Genomic DNA, 21,876 nt, shown 5'->3' with positions numbered 1-21,876 from the left:
AAAATTAAAGTTAAAAAAAATCTTAAAAATTAAAAAACCTTTGAATTAAAAACTTTTAAGGTATCATTTAATCAATAATTCGGTAATAGTTTCCTTGGCAGCACATTTTTAAGGAAGTGGCTTACATATACCATTACAATAATTTAATAACTCATTTATAGCTTAATATTTCAGAAATACATTTCTTGCAAAGCAATTCCTGCCCGATCAGATTAATTAGTAGACAATAATTTATTTTTTCATTATCTTTTTTCCTACTCACTTACTTTGATGAACCATAATTTCAAAAAGACAAGATATAAAAAAAAATATTTCTTAATGACTTCTTCATAGCTTGGCTTGCTATGTAAAATGTGTAAGAGAGTATAATAGCCTACAGACATTACTAATTATGAGGTGTGGGAGATCTGAGGCAGACCAGGGAATATTGATGATATTAAGATCATGCTAAAGAAATTCACAACTCTATCCAAGAGATGTATAATATGCCCACACAATATAGGTATTGCACATACTTTAGACATACATATTGATATACAGAGATAATACTCAGGGAGGATGGCACATTTCCATTTTCATGATGACAGTTCATCAGGAGTGAGGGGAAGAATTTAGATAGCAGTGGGAGGTAAGTAAGTCAGGTCATTAAACTTAATAGCAGTAAGTGACAAAGCATCACACACAGAGGAGTGGGTTTCATAGCCAATTTACTTCTATCTATCATTGGTTTATAATGGTGTGTTTTATATCAGCCCAAGCACGGAGCGCTGCCAAGTTGGTTGAGATACAAAATGTGACTTTGAAAGTTAATTTTCTAGCATCATCTTGGAAATCGATTTTTTTTATATATTTTTTTTCCATATAAAAAGGGACCTGACATCTGGATCAATACCGATAAACTATACAGCATATGTGGCTGCATCTGTCTTTTAAAGGGGTTGTCCAGGTTTAGCATGAAAGTCTGCAGTCACCCTATGTGACTGCCGATATGTGAATGGTGACATTGCACACAGCACGTGCTGTCAGGATTCTCCAGTGCAGGTGATGCAATATGCATACTCCCGGACACACTCCAAATAGAAGTGCGCTGTCCCACTCAATACATATGAATTGAGCGAGGCCATGTATTTCTGGAATCTGGCAGGAAGTATGCTGATCGTATCGTTGCGGTCACAAGACCTCCCAGCCTTGACACTGGCACCAGAGAATCATGAGTGCGCGCTGTGCAAAATGTAAGAGTGACAGCAGGCTTTAAAGCTGATATAGGCAAACTCACTTTGTGGGGAAAGTTTACTCACCTTTTCAAACTTCTTTCCCCGCATATCCATAGGACCTTGAATAGTCAAAAATTGTGCATTATGTGCAAACCAGTCCTGCCCCATCTGCCGATAATACATCCAGTGAGACAGACTGAGTCCCTAATTCGGGCTCACTCTCTCCTCCCAGTACTTTGCTGCTTATTAATACTGTGGCTTCACTCATTCAAAATATGACTCCTCAGCTCTTATGGGAAGAGAGAGTGAGGCAGAAGGGGAACGGGCAGGACTCTTGCGCCTATAGAGCACACCTTATATTCTCATATGCTGTATATTTTCCTCATACAATGGGGTTGCCTCTAATCAGCCTTAAAAGACACATGCAGCCATACAATTAGTCTGTAAGTGTAGATCCAGCTGGCAGGTTCCTTTAAAAGGGGGTTCTGGATTTAGTCGCATAAAGCTTCATTATGATATGAAAAAATGTTACCTGTTTTAGATATACATTAGGCTCGATACAATAGCTTCGGATAAGAACTTATCCAAATAGGTATAGCACTTCCCGAATAGCTGCCTCGGGAACCCGGATACCTGGAGCGCTCCCGATAATCAGCTGTTTGGTGCCGCAGCTGCATGTGTCGTGACTTTGTGACAGTCACAACAAACAGGCTCTCCATGCATGTGTTGTGACTGTCACACAGCCGCAATACATGCAGCTGCAGCTCCGAACAGTTGATTATCGGGAGTGTTCCAGGTATCCGGATTCCTGATGCAGCTATTCGGTAAGCGCTATAGCTATTCGGATAAGCTCTTATCCAAAGCTATTCGAGCCACCCTAATTATTATATTTGTACTGTTTTTTTTTCTAGTCTTTAGCATTTTCTGTTTTCTTTTTTTCTGTGTCATATTAATATTTCCATTTGGACCTTTTTAAATCCACTTTTTCAATTTGTCTGTTTATTTATTTTTTGGGGTTTGGCTCCTTGGGCAGAGTTTAGGATTTCCATATGTTTTCACCAGAATAATCATTTGCAAATTTTGAAAAGTCACAACATTTGGTTCTAATGTACTCCAGTCACTAGCGCCATTTTGATCAATTTAAAAAAAAAAAAACGTTAGTGGCCTCTGAGTTTTAACTTCTCACCATTTACAAGATACTGGGTTGCTGTCAATGAATAACAACATTCTCATTTACATTTGAAGGTAGCAACCAGTACTTACCTACTAATCCTGCTGTTGCTCTAGAAGTTTGCTATAATGTATCAGTCTGGAGCTCTTAGAGCAGTGGTCCCCAACCTTTCTGACCCTGAGAGCCACATCCAGCTCTGAGAGAGGGCCGTGAGCCATGTTCAGCTTTGAGAGATGGTCACGAGCTACATCCAGCTCCCATACTCCCTCACATTAGTGGCAACTAAAGCCCCTATTATGAGTATAATGACAGCCAAAGCCTTTCCACAGAAGCAGTATACCAAGATCCAAGGGTTCCCACAATCCCCCTTTAGTATTCTCCCTTCAAACACTCCCGCTACTCTGTCATATCCAGCTTCAAGCACCTCCTCTGATCGGTAGTCTCATCCTGTCTCCAGCACACCATCCTTAAATTATTTCTAAACCCATAAGACCAGTATATGTGCATCCAGATCTGCTCTTCTGTGTCGGGTTACTCACAAAATTCACCATTTTGAGATGCACTCTTCAGCTCTTTGCTAGACCTGGAGCTAATGCACCAAGCAAGCAGACAGCCGCGAGCTACAATTCATGTGGCTCCTGAGCTACAGGTTGGGGACCCCAGTCTTAGAGTATTGCCAGGCCTGCATGCAATTGTCACGTCAGACCAAGACTAGGTTTGTATGGGTCTGCTGCTTCCTGAATCTGAAGAACTCTTAGGTTATGTGCACATAACTTCTTTTTCAGGTGGATTCCGTTTGGAACCCACCAGAAAAACTGCTATAAAACAGCTACAAATAATGAACATAATGCACAGCAATCTAAAAATGAATTGTTATGCCTTTTGTAACGTGTTCCATCTTTTGTAGCATGTTCATAATCTTAGAAGCTGTGTTGGGTGTAATGTTAGAAGTATAAAAAATAAGCCATGACAAGTATAGCACCTAAGAAGACGCTTCACAAAAATACTCCACCATTGTTTTATGGGTGCAGTGACGAGTCTACGCAGCTGCTCCCGATGTCTGGTATTGGTTGATGTCACGTTTACAGCCAGTCAGTGAGCTCAGCAATACTTCCCGTTCACTGATTGGCTGCTGTACTGTCGATGTGATGTCAGCATTGTAGTCAATACCAGATACCGTGAGCAGTGGCGGAGACTCAACGCTGGACCCAAGGACAGTCTGTAAAGTACAGTTTATCTGTAATAAATTGTGCCCCGTGACTGGAATTTTCTGAAAAAAACACAACCCCTTTAATTCATGGAATATTTTATAGACAAGAAAACAAGTTTGTGATACAGTAAGAAAAGGGAAAGCAATGCTATCCAGCTGAGGCTTAAGGGGTATTAAGGTTTCAGGAACTTCAGCTTATTCTTTGAATAACAGAGTTTTCAATTTTCCAAAAGACTTGCTATATCAATTTTTGTGGTTTGAGTTCTTTGTTTGTAGTCATTCAATACAAACTTTATTTGTTTATTTCCATGGAATAAGAATCTGTCTTGTAATGGACACATAAATGAACGGCTCATTACAAGGCATCGCATTCTGCGTCCATCACAAAAACAGGACAGATTTAGATTATTTTTTATTATTGCTTATACGAGACTCATAAAAATATTATTTAAGCCCTTTTTATTTTTATTTTTTTCAAGTAATGTGCCTTTTCTACGCTTTCCAGGTTCTTGGTACCAAAGTAAAAAGGCATTCACTTTTCCTGTGTGTGATATGTGTGATTAATATATCTATCTGTATAGCAATGCCACATTTACAGGTTCAGTATTTGCTCAGTATTTCACATCAGTATTTCTAATCGAAAACCAGGAATGGAACAATGGAATGTATTTATTGGTCACTCCTGGTTTTGGCTTACAAATTCTGAGGTAAAATACTGACCAAATACTGCTGTGTGAACATGGCCTAATAATTATATAACCAAGGTATGGATTCTTTTAACCAAACACTAATCAAAGAATGGATAATCAAAATCAAGGGACATCTGGAAGTGGACTCAGTATAGCTTTCTAAGGCTTTATTCACACAACAGTATTTTTGATTAGCATTTTATCAGTTTTTTGTATGCCAAAACCAGGACTGTCTCCAAAACACAGAACAGATGTCAATCTTTCAATTATAGTTTTTCTCTGTGTGTACCAGTCCTGGTTTTGGCTTACAAGCTCTCATGACAAATACTGACCAAATAGTGATGTGTGAATAAGCCCTTAGTAAATAACTGAATACTATTGTGTAAAGGTGTATACAGGAAGTATGGGCCAATCAACAAAGTTTGAAAATGTTTCCAAGCAATGATCTCTGTGACAACCATTTATAGAAAAAGAATAATAATGTGACAATATGGAGACACTATAGGTTTAGACTAGGAATCTGTTCTCCCCCCATAAGGCTGAGCTTAAGTTGCCACAACATAAATGATTAAAAGCAAGTATAACACTAATCCTATGGAAACCTTAGGATAACCACATAAACACATGCAGCACACGATGACATGTTTCTAAATGATTTGGTACAATAGCTAAAGATCTGATCATATTGAGCGACAACATCAGAAGTCATCATGTTTTTTTTGCCTTCCTCTGGATCAACATGTTAGGGCAGGTTAGGATAGGATATGGGTTGAACTAGATGGACTTAAAGTCTTCCTTCAACCTTAACTATGTTACTATGTTACTCTGTTACAATGAAGTCACTGAACAAGGTCTTCAAATCGAGGAACATTTCACTGGTGACAATCACTCGGCTTGTACATAGTTTGGTCTTTTCTGTGCTAACATATGGATGATACAGAAGAAGAATTGACACCTTGGAAATGTGGTGCTGGAGAAGGCAAGAAAAACAAACCATTCAATACAGGAACAAATCAAGCCAGAAAATCTTATTCAAAGCAAGGATCACCAAGCTACGACTTGACGACTTTGGGCACATCATGCAAAGAGAGTAATCACTGGAGAAGGATATCATGGTAGGAAGAATAGAAGGAACAAGTCAAAGAGGAAGACCAGCAACCCAAAGGCTTGATACTATCAAGATAACAGTAGAGAAGACCCAGGTGGACCTACCTAGGCTTGTGCAAGATCGATCTTCCTACAGAGCGTTAAATGATGTGAATTCTCCCTCTGGCTTTCCTCTGGTGATTACTGAAGGTAGTGGAGCTGGTTAGATTGACAGAGGGGTTGCGAGTTCTCTTTCTGGACTCCCTCTGGTGGTTACTGGAGGTAGTGGAGCTGATCTGATTGAGAGAGGCTTGCCACCTGATAATGAGGAAGACGATTGGAGATCTAGGGTTTCTGATTGGGATTTAAGACAGCTGACTCCCTTTATCCCTGCTGGTGATTTTCTTCCTGTGCCCTCTGAGGTTTGATGTCTCCTGCTCTTTCCCTGCATGGTTCAGTTAAGTGGATCATTTGTTATTCTGTCTCCATTTGATCTAGTTTTGTTTATCTTTGCTTTGTGTGGGTCAGCCAGCTCCGGCTGGGGCTGTGCTGAACCACCACTCATATGTTACTGCATGTGCCAGTTTGTATTGTCCCCTGTTATATTGGTTTCTTTTTGCTTTGCTTTCAGAATATACCAGAGTGCTGACATAGTGGGGGCGAAGTCGTGCGACTTCAGTGTTTTTTGTGCATCAGACGTGTTGGACTTTTTGCAGGTTTTTTTGCGTGATTGCAGACAGTGTCTTTCCTTTTCTGTCCTGTCTAATCAGTGTGGACCCCATCGTTTGCTCAGTCTATTTTTCTACCTGCGTTTGTGTTTTCATCTTGTCTCACTGACAATATATGTTTGGGGGCTATCTATTCCTTTGGGGTCTGCTCCAGGGCAGTTTAGATTTCCCCTTTCTTGCCTTAGGCTTAGTCAGCTCTCCGGCTGTGCTGAGGCATCTAGGATCATCGTAGGCACGCTCAATGGCTACTGCTAGTTGTGTAGACAGGATCAGGGGTCTGCATCCGCTTAGTTACCAACCTCTCTGGTTTTCTGTGGCTTAGCTTGGGCCTGCTATCCTCCTCAGTGCCCATTCATAACAGAATCACCAGCCTAACTGTAGACTCTAGGGTACTCTAAAGAAGGATAGGATATTTTTTGTCTAAATGGAGACTAAGCAATTGTCTGATCGTGTTGAGCAGCTCGCTGCTGAAGTGCGGGGAATTTCTGCCTATCTCACTCAATCATCTGCTGTTGATCCAAAATTCCCTACTCCTGATGTGTTTTCTGGGGATCGGTCTAAATTTTTTAATTTTAAGAATAATTGTAAACTATTTTTTGCTTTGAAACCTAACTCATCGGGGACCTCTGTGCAGCAGGTTAAAATTGTCATCTCCCTGCTACGCGGCGATCCCCAGGATTGGGCCGTTTCTTTGACACCAAAGAGATCCTATTCTGGCTAATGTGGACGTGTTTTTTCAAGCCTTGGGGTTGTTATATGATGAACCTAATGCTATTCATTAAGCTGAGAAAACTTTATTGGCATTGAACCAGGGTCAGGATTCTGCAGAGTTATATTGTCAAAAATTCCGAAAGTGGGCGGGCCTTACTAAATAGAATGACAATGCCCTAGCAGCTCTTTTTCGGAAGGGTTTGGCAGAAACCATAAAAGATGTTACGGTGGGATTTCCTGTCCCCTCTGGTCTTGACGACTCTGTCATTGGCAATTCAAATTGATCGGCGTTTACGTGAACGTAAAACTACACAAGAGGCATTGCCGCCTTTCGAACGAACTTCTGAACCCATGCAATGTGATAGGGTTTTGTCTAGGGCGCAATGTCAGGAGTTTAGAAGGCGTAATAAGTCGTGTTTTTTCTGCAGGGACGCCCCTCATACTATTGCTGTCTGCCCTAAACGAGAAAAGCGTTTTGCTCACACATTTGCTGTGGGCAGTGTACAGCCTAAGTTTCTTTTGGCGATTACCCTGATCTGCTCCTTGTCTACACTTTCCACTAAGGCTTTTGTTGATTCAGGAGCAGCTTTGAATTTGATGGATTTGGACTTTGCTAAGCGTTGTGGTTTTCCCTCGATACCCCTGCGGACTCTCATCCCTTTGAGGGGTGTTGATGCACAATTTGCATGATACTATTGTTCTGGGTTTCCCTTGGTTGCAAACTCATAATCCTGTTTTAGATTGGAAATCTGTGTCTGTGGTGAGTTGGGGTTGTCAATGTGTTCTTAGTGACACTCCTGTTTTTTCCACCTCTCCCCAGTCTCATGATATTCCTGACTATTTGGCTGATTTTTCGGATGTATTCAGTGAGAGTAAGTCTGCGTCTTTGCCTCCTCATAGGAGTTCTGATTGTGCAATTGAGTTAATGCCCGGGTGTAAATTTCCCAAGGGTCGGCTTTTCAACTTATCGGTACTCGAACATGATGCTATGCGGTCCTATATCAAGGAGTCGTTGGAGAAGGGTCATATTAAACCATCCTCTTCACCTTTAGATGCTGGGGTTTTTTTTGTGGCCAAGAAAGATGGTTCATTAAGGCCATGTATTGACTATCGGTCCCTTAACAAAATCACTATTAAATATCAGTACCCGTTACCCCTGATTTCTGATTTCTTTTCCAGAGTTAAAAGTGCCTGTTGGTTTACCAAGCTTGACCTCAGGAGGGCGTATAATCTTATTCGCATCAAGCATGGGGATGAATGGAAGACGGTATTTAATACCCCGGAGGGACATTTTGAGTACCTGGTGATGCCTTTTGGGCTCACTAATGCCCCTTCTGTCTTCCAGTCTTTTATGAACGATATTTTCCGGGACTTTGTGGATAAGTTTTTGATCATTTATCTGGATGATATTTTGATCTTTTCCAGTGATTGGGATTCTCATGTGGAACATGTCCGGACTGTGTTCCGGATTTTGAGGGAATATTCTCTGTATGTTAAGGGATCGAAGTGTCTCTTTGGTGTACAGAGGATTTCATTTTTGGGATTTATTTTGTCCCCGTCTGCTATTGAAATGGACCCGGCCAAGATACAGGCCATTTATGATTAGGTTCAGCCCATTGCTTCGAAGGCTCTCCAAAAGTTTTTGGGCTTTGCTAATTTCTACCGTAAATTTATAAGTAATTTTTCTGGTATTGTTAAACCACTGACTGATTTGACCAAAAAGGGTGCTGATGTGGTGAATTGGTCTCCAGAGGCAGTTTCGGCATTTCAGGAGCTTAAGCGGAGATTCAGTTCTGCTCCGGTTCTGCGGCAACCTGATGCCTCACTCCCATTTCAGGTGGAGGTAGATGCTTCTGAGATTGGTGCAGGAACCGTTTTGTCCCAAAGAGATCCGGTGACTTCTAAGATGAATCCCTGTGCCTTCTTTTCTCGAAAATTCTCCCCTTCTGAACGTAACTATGACGTGGGGAATCGGGAATTGTTGGCCATGAAATGAGCATTTGAAGAATGGAGACATTGGTTGGAGGGAGCTAGACATCAAGTTGTGATCCTCACTGACCACAAGAATTTGATTTATCTTGAATCGGCCAAACGCTTGAATCCTAGACAGGCTACGTGGGCCTTGTTTTTTACGCGTTTTAATTTTGTGGTCTCTTTTCTTCCGGGCACTAAGAATGTTAAGGCGGACGCCCTTTCTAGGAGTTTCTTTGCGGATTCTCTTGATGTGACCGAGCCTACTACCATTCTAAATGGAGGGTGTAGTTCTTTCCGCCATCTCACCCGATTTGAGACGTGCCCTGGAGGAATTTTAGGAGGACAAACCTGAACCTGGGAAAATTGTATGTCCCTGACCAGTGGAGGAAGAGAGTAATGTCTGAAATTCATTGCTCCGCATTGGCTGGTCATCCAGGTATTTTTGGTACCAGAGATTTTGTGAGTCGGTCTTTTTGGTGGCCTGCCTTATCTCGTGATGTCAGGAATTTTGTGCAGTCCTGTGGGACTTGTTCAAGCCCTGTTCTCGTTCTAGTGGGTTGTTGATGCCCCTGCCGGTGCCCAGGAGGCCATGGACTCATATCTCAATGGATTTTATTTCTGATCTTCCTGTCTCTCAGAGAATGACTGTTATCTGGGTGATCTGTGATAGATTTTCTAAGATGGTTCATCTTGTACCACTCCCAAAGTTGCCATCTTCTTCTGAGTTGGTGCCCTTGTTTTTACAACAGGTGGTTCGGTTGCACGGAATTCCTGAGAACATTGTGTCAGACAGAGGAGTCCAGTTTGTTTCCAGATTTTGGAGAGCTTTGTTCCAAACTGGGAATTCAGTTATCTTTCTCCTCTGCATTTCATCCTCAGACCAATGGGCAGACTGAGAGAACAAACCAGACTTTGGAATTCTATTTGAGATGTTTCATATCTGCTGATCAGGATGACTGTGTCTCATTTTTGCCCTTGGCCGAATTTGCGCTAAACAATAGGGCTAGTTCTGCCACTTTGATGTCGCCCTTTTTCTGTAACTTTGGGATGTGCAGCCACATCTAAAAAGTGTGACGTACTGCATGCAATTCATATATTACAGACAAAAAATCATACACGTGTGTCATTCGATTTCAAGTGAACCAATGCAATTTTCCCTTTTTGTTTTTAATTCTTTTGAGATTTAGTTCTTTGGTAATAGTGTGTTAGAAACATTTCTAAATACTTTAGTTTTCTTAAAATTAATTTTCAAAGTTTTGAAAAAATGTGTTGCATCCCTTTACGATTCTTTTCATAACTCAGACCAGAATCAAAATAGAGAAGCAGGAAAATCACTGTACAGGCTTCCACAAGAGTATATTTTTTAATATTCTACCCATGCAGACTCAAAAGCAAAATTTTGAAAAGCATTTCCAAAAAATCAATATTATATAAAAATTTCCAAAAATTTGCATGTGCTTCCTATGCTCTTAAGCCACATCTGTACCAAAATTCAAGTTGGGATCTCAAAGGGATCATACTTCAAAACATAACTATATGAACAGTGTCTACAGTCATGGCCAAAAGTTTTGAGAATGACACAAATATTATATTTTCACATGATCTGCTGGCCTCTAGTTTTTATGTGTGTTTGTCAGATGTTTTTATCACATACAGAAATATAATTGCAATCATATTATGAGTAGCAAAAGGTTATATTGACAGTTAGAATGAGTTAATGCAGCAAGTCAATATTTGCAGTGTTGACCCTTCTTCTTCAGGACCTCAGCAATTTTCCCTGGCATGCTCTCAATCAACTTCTGGATCAAATCCTGACTGATAGAAGTCCATTCTTGCAAAATCAATGCTTTTATTTTGCCTGAATTTGAAGATTTTTGTTTGTCCACCCATCTCTTGATGATTGACCACAAGTTCTCAATGGGATTAAGATCTGGGGAGTTTTCAAGCCATGGTCCCAAAATCTCTATGTTTTGTTCCCTGAGCCATTTAGTTATTACCTTTGCTTTATGGCAAGGTGCTCCATCATGTTGAAAAAGGCATTGTTGATCGCCAAACTGCTCTTGGACGGTTGGGAGAAGTTGCTCTTGGAGGACATTCTGGTACCATTCTTTATTCATGGCTGTGTTTTTAGGCAAGACTGAGAGAGAGCCCATTCCCTTGGCTGAGAAGCCACCCCACACATGAATGGTTTCAGGATGCTTGACCGTTGGCATGAGACAAGACTGGTGGTAGCGCTCACCTGGTCTTCTCCGAATAAGCCGTTTTCCAGATGTCCCAAACAATCGAAAAGGGGATTCATCAGAGAAAATGATTTTACCCCAGTCCTCAGCAGTCCACTCCCTGTACCTCTTGCAGAATATCAGTCTGTCCATGATGTTTTTCCTGGAGAGAAGTGGCTTCTTTGCTGCCCTCCTTGAGACCAGGCCTTGCTCCAAGAGTTTCCGCCTCACAGTGCGTGCAGATGCACTCACACCTGCCTGCTGCCATTCCTGAGCAAGCTCTGCACTGCTGGTAGCCCGATCCCGCAGCTGAAACACTTTTAAGAGACGGTCCTGACGCTTGCTGATCTTTCTTGGGCGCCCTGGAGCCTTTTTGGCAACAAGGGAACCTCTCTCCTTGAAGTTCTTGATGATGCAATAGATTGTTGACTGAGGTGCAATCTTTCTAGCTGTGATACTCTTCCCTGTTAGGCCATTTTTGTGCAGTGCAATGATGACTGCACGTGTTTCTTTAGAGATAACCATGGTTAACAGAAGAGAAACAATGATGCCAAGCACCAGCCTCCTTTTAAAGTGTCCAGTGGTGTCATTCTTACTTAATCCTGACAGACTGATCTCCAGCCCTGTCTTCATCAACACCCACACCTGTGTTAATGGAGCAATCACAGAAACGATGTTAGCTGGTCCTTTTAAGGCAGGGCTGCAATGATGTTGAAATGTGTTTTGGGGGATAAAGTTCATTTTCTAGGCAAATATTGACTTTGCAAGTAATTGCTGTTAAGCTGATCACTCTTTATAACATTCTGGAGTATATGCAAATTGCCATTAGAAAAAATGAAGCAGTAGACTTTGTAAAAATTAATATTTGTGTCATTCTCAAAACCTTTGGCCATGACTGTATTTGAAAATCTTGAATTCAGATCTTTTCAGCCTGTGGGCAAAAAGTGTAGGGTCTATGTTTTGTGAAAAAAACAATTCATGATTTTTAGATATTATTACATTTTTATATTATGTTACAGCTTAGAAGCAGGAGAGGACAGAGGTGTATGGCTGGAGTGAGCAGAAAGCTTTATTACAGCAAAGATGTTGAGAAGGAACAGGGGGAGACAGTTGAGCAAGGTCCACTACTTCTCGGATGGCTCTTCTGCACAATATAAAAGCAAGAAAAACTTTATCAAGGTATGTCATCACAATAAAGATTTTGGAATGGAAGCTGAATGGCACTTTTGTGCCACAGCTCATGGCAAAGGTGTATGTGATAGTTTAGGAGGCACCTTGAAATGCTTTGCAGCTTGAGATAGCCTCCAGAGGCCATATTGAGACCAAATTTTAACACCCATGCAACTTTTCAACTGCAGTGAGAAAAATGCTCCTAACATCCAGTTTATGTACTGTACAAACGAGGACTACGAAGAAGAGGAGTGTTTGTTAAAACATTGGACACAGGAAGCAGAACCCATCGAAGGGACTCAGAAATACCACACTTTCATTCCACATAGTGAAAGAAAAATAAAAACAAGGATTTTTTCATTCAGCAATGACAGTGAAGTCCATGAAGTGATTGAAGGTGACACAAGATTGGCAATGGATGATATAACTGGTTATGTGACCTGTGTGTCATGATTCCTCTGCTCAGTGAGTGATTGCTATGCTGTTCTATGGAGACTGTCTTGCTGAGTTGTCTGTAACTTGATTGACAGCTTAGCTGTCAAATCCCGTGATGGGCTTGCTGAGCTATCGGTGCCTTGATTGACAGCTCAGCTATCCAATCTGTGACTGGGAGGAGTGAGACTTTCTCCAGGTGTTCAGTGTTCTGGTGATTGCCCAGCTACTTAACTGAGCTGTCTGCCACTGATCCCTGCCAGACATAATTTGTGCTTCCTGGTGAGTGTTAGCCTGATTCTGTTGCACTGATTTCAGATCTTCTGCTGCCTGACCCTTTGGACCATGTTCTGACTATCCCTTTGTCTTGTCCTTTGGCTTTTGATCCACTATCTCTTGTTATTGACCCTGGACAGTGACCTGACTTACGCCTTCGTCTTTTCCCTTGGCTATCTACATACTCTCTTAGTATTGACGCTGGAACATCTGATTCTTCTGCCTCACGGCCTGTCCATTACTAGTGTCACACTGTGAATATGATCAGCACTGCAGGCTTGCTAGTGTACTCTCCAAAGATTATGATAATGAAGAAGTAGAAGTGACTTTTCTGCACCTTCTGGTCCATCACGTCCTTTGTGAATCCAAGAAAACCAGACATTTTAATGATAAAAAAAATTAGAAATTAACTCAGGTGAGCCCAATCCCATAACAGCCGTACATACTCTGACATAAGGAAATGGCCATTGTTAGTAAGATATTGTTGACAAGATTACATTTCACCCACTTGAAGGGACAAATTGATGAAGAAAGCTCAGTGTAAAGACTTACTATTAATTGTTTAAGGCTACGTCAGATTTTATTTTATAGCTTGATAATTTAACTACTGCACTATTCTTTTTTAAAAACTTGAAAAGGGACATGTCTAGTGATGTAATAATAAAAAAATGTATGTATATTTAAAAAGGCCTTAAAAATATTCTTTTAACTTAGTATTAAATATATGATTAGGATGAGACTGCATTTAGAAAATCACATTTAGAAATCTGATCCTACAGAGATCCCAACTTGACTCCCTGTACAAATACAGGCAAGAGCACAAGTAACGCATATGCACTTTTAGAAAAATTTAGAACATACAGTTTTCCCCCATCACCCATCAAAATTTAGAATTTGACTCTTGAAAAGCAAAATATCAACATAGTCTTGTGTGCCTCTCCCAAATCTCTATATTAATTTCAGCCAGAGATCTGATAAAAAATGTAAAATCATACAAACCCAAAATTCAGGCTTTCAAAACTTTAGAAATCTATAAAACATAAAACTAAGATAAAAATTCAAAACTTAAAATTTTTAATTTACCAAAGCGGCACTTTAAAAAACACCACAGAAAATAAATGTCCTAAGATGTCAGGCAAAAAAAAAATCATAATTGGATCACTTGAAATGGAATGACCCACAGCAGAAAAATGTTGTAATTTTCACATTTCTTACTAACTTTATATCTACACATTTTGTAGTAATTTGTAAATGTGATTTCTGAATCACATGAAGTCATAGGAAAAAAACAAAATTATTTTCACAGACGCATCCCAGGTAGACAAAACATAGCTTGGTGCCATTTCAGATGTATCTACATTTTATAAGTTTTTTTATATCATATGTAGCTTTTTTATTGTATGTATAATGCCAGCGTCCTTGTGTGCGTCTTCCTCTCTGTGGTAGGGAAGTTGATGTACTCACCACCCCAGCTGCGTGTCTGTTCCAGATATCGTGCATAGTATGGGCGAGCATGCACTTCCTGTGTCTTAAAGGTGTAGTGTACGTGCTACTAAAATGTCCCCAGCCAATACATGGGAGGCATCTATTATTAAAGACACCCTCCCCTATTGGTGTCTAGCTTGTCCTTAAGCTGCAAAGTCCATTGTCAAGTCCTCTTTTTACCAGAACATGTTTCCCTTGATCTGTATGCCCAGGTCTGAATCCTGAACCTATACCTGTGTCTGACCTTGTCTGAACCTGTGTCCCTGGGTCCTTATGCCCAGGCTTGAACTCTATACATGTACCTGTGTCTGATCTTGTCTAAATTAGGACCTGACACTTAAACCTGTTTGTATTTAAGTCTGGATCTTTCCCTGAACCTGTTATCTCAGAATCTGGATCTGTGTCTGTATCTTTCTTTGTCTGACAGAGCATCTGTTTCCACACCAGCTGTGTCTGAATCAGTACCTTCCTCCAAATGTGCGTGTACCTATCCTTCTATTTGATCTGTGTGAACCTGCTCCTGTTTGTCCAGTGTGCACCTGTCCTTGTATTTGCCATGTGTGAACTTGGCTCTATCTGACCTGAGTGTACGTGTCCTTGTATTTGTCCTGTGGGTATCTTACCCTGTCTGCCCTGTGTGAACCTGGTCCTGTCTGTCCTGTGAGAACCTGTGGTTCCCTTCCTGTCCACAACTCCGGTTGCATGCCTGTCCGCACCTGCAGACTGGAACCTCTCTTGCCAATAACCTAGTTCTCCCTAAATCCGTTCTGGTCCATCCTGTCTGAACTGGATTCTATACATTCCTGTTGCTGAAGCCTTACCTGCCAGTACCTGCCTGTTTACCAGTTGTACCTACTTGCCTGCATAATCAGTCGTGTCAACGAGCATCTGCCTGCCTGTGAACCAGTTGTACCTGTCAGTACCTGACAGCACCTGCCTTCCTATATATCAGCCATGGCCACCAGCACCTGAATGCATATCAGCTATGCCCACCAGCACCTACTTGCCTGTATATCAGCCGTGCCTGCCAGCACCTGCCTGTATAAGAGCCATGCATGCAAGCACCTGCCCGCCTGTGTATCAGCCGTGTGCCTGCTGTTCCTGCATACCAGGCAAACCTGCCAGTGAAAAGTCGAATGTTTGCTTAGCCATCCCCCTCCATGCTTTCCTCACTTCATGGCACAGTGGGTCCACAATCCATGTGAGAGCATAACAGTATATGTTGATGTCTAATTTTTATCCTCATTTAAATTTTAGGTTGTAAAATTATGTTCAGTACATATATATTAGAGCTCAATTTTTCTGATACAGAGTCCCACCCAAATTCGGATGACCATAATACATAGCCAAATCAACTACAGCTAACAAAAGAAATTACTAAGTTGGGTACTCCAAACTTAAAACAGAAAATGGGCAAGGTTTGTTTATATGACACCACTCCTTTCAATTGTTATGGGAAAGGAAAACAAGGGATTTCTAACTAAAAATCGTAACAAAATGTAAATGTAAACAGTAACTATCATTTTAATTTTTATTTTATGAATCAATAGTACACATAAAAATACACATGAAAATAAGAAACTTTGTGAGATAACTTATCAGCGACATCGGCTTCTTCCTCTGCCAGAATTAATCAGTCATTATCAAAATTCACAATTCTAAGGTAAAATCTGTATTCAGTGAAGACAGATTCTTACATTACTGAGACAGGAGGTGAGTAGCGCTACTGATGAGATTCTATCTAGCTAGAACTGAGAGCAGGATGGAGAAGCTCTGCCTGTAGCCTCTCCCTCCCATCTACATAGAATCTCCTATCTCAGTAATGGGAAGGTGTCTTCACTGAATACAGAGTTTACCTGAATTGAGAATTTTGATAATTACTGATCATTTATGCCAGAGAAAGAAGCAGATCTCTTAGATAAGATATATTATAAAGTTTCTTATTTTCAGGTGTATTATTGATTTATGAAATAAAAACTAAAACAATAGTTATTCTTTAAAAACAAAATTACAAGAGAAAAAGATCTGGCACTCCTTGTGGTGTTGAAGAGAACAAACTTTAATGGTGCAATCCAGAAAAATGTTTCGGTCTACTTTAGACCTTCATCAGATGGACTGCCACATATAGAGGAAAGGAGTATAGATCAAGCGTTGAATGACACTGGCATGCTCGGACACCCCAGGGAGGAGAAAGTGAGACTATCACATATCGACTTTTGTTCTTAGGCAATATGTCAGACACTAATGAACACACTGCATAGTTGCTCATATACTTTTATCCATTTGCATGTAAAGAAAATGGAGACTCTACCATGTCTTATGTAGGGTTATGCTGAAACGATAATTTTGTTGATATCCAATTTACTTTTAAATTATTTTATCCATGGCATTTGGTTAATTATTAGTAAAATCCATCTTCAGTTACATTACCTAACTCATCTTCCCAAGATAAATCTCTTCTGATCTATCACTTGTTCTATTATCCAGATAATTTGGGTGGAATTTTTCATTTACTACAGATTACTATAAAAGATGAATCTTGCAGTATGTCCTTACTAATTTTATTTTAATTTTTAATAACATAAAAAACTAACCAATTAATTATGCTATTACTATAAATCTTATAAAAGTAATGTACATAGGGAACTAAGAGGCCTCATAAAAAATATCAAAATAGCCAACCACTAAAGTGTCTGGTTTAGCCACCAGAATAAGTTGACATGGGGTTTGTTCCCATTTTTTTCCCAATAACCTTTTCATCATCATTAAGCCAAATAAACACATTCATATTTGCAAGCAATACAGATCTTCTGCAAACTAAAGGCAAGAGTCTGGAGTACTGACCTTAAAATATATATGTATTATAAAAAGTATGTGTCCCAGTATTTACTGTAGCATCATTCCACATTTTCTCCGGTATACAAGATTTAGTATTTTGAAATATCGGACTCATGACTAAAACTTTTCAGCATGATTAATAAGTTGAAAATTAAAATATAAAGACATAGGTCATATATAATACTAATGAAAGATATTACATCATACCTGCCAGCCTGCAGCACGCCCGATATACTGAAAAGGCCAAAATCAGTAATCACTACTTTTCCATTGTCATAGAAAACATTTTTTGATTTGAGGTCTTTATGTAGAATGCCCTTGGCATGGAGATATCCCATTCCCTAAAATAAAAGCAAACAAATGTAATTATTGATTACTACTGGTGTCTACCAAAGAAAACAAACTACAAATTCACATTGTTGTTGTTAAATTCAACTAATTATAAAAAACAATGATAAAACTGTGCAATCTGAGGTATAGGTCTAGGTACAGCCCCCCGAGAAAGCCCACGGGAAACGCGCGTTGGGGCTGCAATAGGACACAGAAATTGACAGCTAATTATGGGTAAGACTTATCTTTCCTCACTGAGACCTTTATCACTATGATTTATATGAAAGCGATATTGATGTAATGGCTACGTAGTATTTTATTTGCACTTTATATGCACTATGCACTTTTTTGGATTCATTTGCTATTGGCACCTTTTTCATGCAAATTTCTAGTGGGTTTTGTTTGTTTATGCCCAGGCTGCTACACTCAATTTTTGTGTCCTTCATTCATGAGCTTTTTGAAGTATGCTTTGTTTGTTTGAGTCTGTATACTATTATATTTTGTGTCTTATGTGGATATATATTTTTAATAAAATCATTTTGATATTTTCATACTTTTAGACGTATTACTCCGTTTGTTAAGTGTAGGATTTATAGGTCTAGGGTTGTAGCTAGGGGGTGCAGAGATAGCAGTCACACTCTATGAGTCGCAGAAATACCTTTTTCACATATTCAGACATTGCTATCATACTGTATATGGCACATACGTGGTGTGATCAGAAGCTTGATATTATGCGTTTGTGCAAATCAGCTGCATACCCCAAATTGAATGCGTTTATGATCATTTTTATCCTTTAGCCTGTGTTTTTCACACATTTTTTTCTCACGTCCCTGTAACATGGCTACCTGTCAACATAGTTTTGTGCCGACTATTACTGCTGCCAGTTGCCACCAATCTATCTTCTTAGGTGGTACTTACAGCACTTCAGTTTTTGATGGTGCACTTCCAAGTCTCCTGGGGGAGATATGATTTATTAATTTTCTCCGTATCTCTGGTTCTGAACTAGCATATTGAAACTTGTGCACCAAACAAGCCCCACTTGCCAGCAGCTATTCTGTGGACCCAACCCAAGGGCCTCTACTGCAAAGGTTACATACCTACATGAAAATGAACACCACAGAGCATTTGGGATCTGCAAAATGGAATAGCTGCTACCTAGATTGTCCATGATACCCTTTTTGTTTTGACAGATACATAAATTAACAATCAAATCCTTTTATAATTTTAGTATTACACTTATAGTCAATAAAGAATAGCGTTATGGCAAAGGAAAAAGAAAAGTCACAAGTGTGCAGTAAGCCGCAGCATCTGCTTGTGTGAAAATCCTACATATAACAAAAATGGTCTGGACAATGGAAAGCCATGTCACACTTTCCACAGGAACAAGGAGAAGGTATCCCCTGCGCGCTCAATATTGTGATGGGTCCTTCTAATTAAAACACTTAAAGCATAGTGACACGATACGTCTTAGATTTGAGTAATGCAAAACTACTTAAAAGTGACAATAACAAAGGGCAACGCAACATAAGAGACATGTTGGAGATAACACGGAGTAGCAATCTAATATATAAAGCTCAATGTGTGTGTTTGTATGTTTTTATGTATGTGTGTATGTCCGGAATTGGCATCTGCACCGTTGCAGCTACAGCCACAAAATTTTGCACACGTCTGGACCCCGAGAGCATCATAGGCTATGTTGTGAGGCAAAATTTTAACCCCGCGCGTTCCAATTCACCAAACAATTTTGTCCCTATCTACATAATGGGGAAAAAGTGAAAGGAAAAGTGTTGGAGGCAAATTGACAGCTGCCAGATGTGAACAAAGGGGACGTAAAGAATGAGAGTGATGGCGCCAAAGAGTATATACCGTACAGTTGCTAAGGTGGGGCCCTGACATGGGATACTCACCACACACGGGGATATGAACACACACAAAATGCGCCACACACTACCACGTGCTTCAACACATATACCACCGTCAGCACACTTTTCACCACACATACACCAACCTCGCCACATAAAAGTCGAAACACAAAAGTCGCCACTCAAAACTCGCCACACTGTCCCAGAGCTGTTTAAAAGATGAAAAATGAGCTGTGATTGGTTGCTATCAGCAACAGTTTTCTTTGTAGACAGTTGTGGTAACTGAGGCCTATTATTCTTATCATTTCTATGGTGTTATCATCCTTCTGTAAAGCTGGAAATAACACAATTTATTACTGTGATGAACAAAGCATGATTTAGGGCTCCAATGTTGAATAACCAGGCCTTTTAGTATGATAATGAGATAAGGCCCAAAACAGAACTTCAAAGCTTGAGTAGGAGCCACGTCAGCATGGGGTAGGGAGGCGCCTGGGGGCCTCAATTAGAATATGCCTGTCAGCTAGACACAGGAATACACATTCATTGTCTCTCCCAGCTGCTCCGGCTCCATCCTAGGATCATGTATTATGAGCACATCTTTCGAGTTATGGACTCATGGAAAATATCCGAGTGACCCTGAGGAAATCACGCATCTTGCAGTGCGACTCCTAAGGTGGTGAGGGTTCTGGGGCCTAAGATACATAGATTGGCCCTCCACAGTGACCCAATGGGGCCATGTTTGCTCTCCACACGACAGGCAAAACAAACCACATTCACTGGTACCTCTCATGTCCTGATCCGATCATGCTGTTGAAAGTTACCCCCTTTCTTAGATATTGGGAGTAAGTTCTGCAAGGAGCTACAGGGTGGAGATTATTATCCCACCCTCTGACACAGGGGGAGGGACCTAGCCTGCTTAAGAACTAGCAGCCCATGGCAGAGGGTCTCTCTCACAGAAAAAAACAGACGATGATGATCTAAGAAGGAACTGGGGACAGATCTGCCAAGGGGAGCAGCGGCCCATGCTTTGGGGTCTGTCCGGCAACTAAGATTCTTGTACCTGCGGACTGCAGAGCTCCCGACACCCACATGCAACCTACAATCTGGTAAATTGACCTCCAGCTTAATATCTCTAATTCTTGTACTCTTATTGCTATATTTTACTCTGACTGCAAATCCACTGTAATTCCACTGTATAGCTTACTGTATATTTCTGTAATTATCTAGTGCGCCCTTAAGGCAATTAAACCATAAAATTAATCTTGGGCTGATGCTTTTACTCTGATTACGAATCTTAGAATACCCAGCGGGTAACAGGACATCCTCACCGGCAGCCATTTGCTCTAGGTGCAGTTCCCTTACTGATCTGAGAGACAAAAGGGGGGCCAGAGAGCTGTGCCTGTGTAGTTACGTCACATTGGTGACGTGGGAGGAACGGGTCCTGTTTCCTCCACATTGGTGGCAGCGGTGGGATCAGAGTAATAGTGTGCGTGGGACCCCTACTCCCAGACACTAGAGACTACCAGCGGTAACTTTCACTGCTGGGGTCTTAAGGTCAGCCCAGCACTAGACGGTCAGAGTGCAAATATAATAAGTTGTGTGCGCGTTCAGGGTTGCAGCTGTGTCAGTAACCAGAGGTTCCCAAGATGCCGGAAGGCACCAGGAGTAAGGCAAAGGGGGAGGCCAATGCTATGGTCTATGAGGAGGTGGTGGAGGACAATACCATTGAAGGCAAGGGGGAGCTCAGCCAGGGCTCCCCAAGGAGCCAGACCCCCGTGCTCAGTCCCGCAGTGGACTGTCCACCATCTGCCCGCCCCAGCCTGTCCAGATCGGAGGCCCTTTTCCAAGCGGCTATGGCACAGCTTGAGGCTGGTAACGACGCTGCCCATGACAGACTCCTGGTGGCGGCAGAGAAAGCAGCGGAGCATGCCAACACAGACCACCCTCTGACACAGACTGCAGGGGGAGCCCAGTATCACACAGTATAGGATTACATAGCTCAGCAGTCAGTATCACACAAGATAGGATTAGATACACAGCTCAGCAGTCAGTATCACACAGGAGAGGATTAGACACATGGCTCAGCGGTCAGTATCTCACAGGATAGGATTAGATACACAGCTCAGCAGACAGTACCACACAGGATAGGATTAAATACACAGCTCAGCAGTCAGTATCACACAGGATAGGATTAGATATACAGCTCAGCAGACAGTATCACACAGGATAGGATTAAATACACAGCTCAGCAGTCAGTATCACACAGGATAGGATTAGACACATGGCTCAGCAGTCAGTATCACACAAGATAGGATTAGATACACGGCTCAGCAGACAGTATCACACAGGATAGGATTAGATACACAGCTCAGCAGTCAGTATCACACAGGAGAGGATTAGACACATGGCTCAGCGGTCAGTATCTCACAGGATAGGATTAGATACACAGCTCAGCAGACAGTACCACACAGGATAGGACTA

General features: G+C 41.0%; 1 protein-coding gene across 2 annotated transcripts in view; it reads right to left on the bottom strand.

Annotated features, from left to right (window-relative positions):
* The window catches only part of KSR2 (kinase suppressor of ras 2), an 887,084-nt gene that overhangs the window by 83,885 nt on the left and 781,323 nt on the right, over nt 1-21,876 (bottom strand). For both annotated transcript variants that reach the window (XM_073560006.1, XM_073560082.1), the window contains exon 16: nt 17,411-17,544. In XM_073560006.1, coding sequence (XP_073416107.1) covers nt 17,411-17,544 — 134 coding nt within the window. The remainder of the gene's footprint in view (nt 1-17,410; nt 17,545-21,876) is intronic.

The sequence above is a fragment of the Dendrobates tinctorius genome, unplaced genomic scaffold (assembly GCF_039654945.1).
Source record: "Dendrobates tinctorius isolate UK_male_01 unplaced genomic scaffold, ASM3965494v1 ptg000003l, whole genome shotgun sequence".
NCBI classification, from domain to species: Eukaryota; Metazoa; Chordata; class Amphibia; order Anura; family Dendrobatidae; genus Dendrobates; species Dendrobates tinctorius.
The sequence above is the reverse complement of the archived record's forward strand: the minus strand, read 5'-3'. Positions and strand labels throughout refer to the sequence as shown.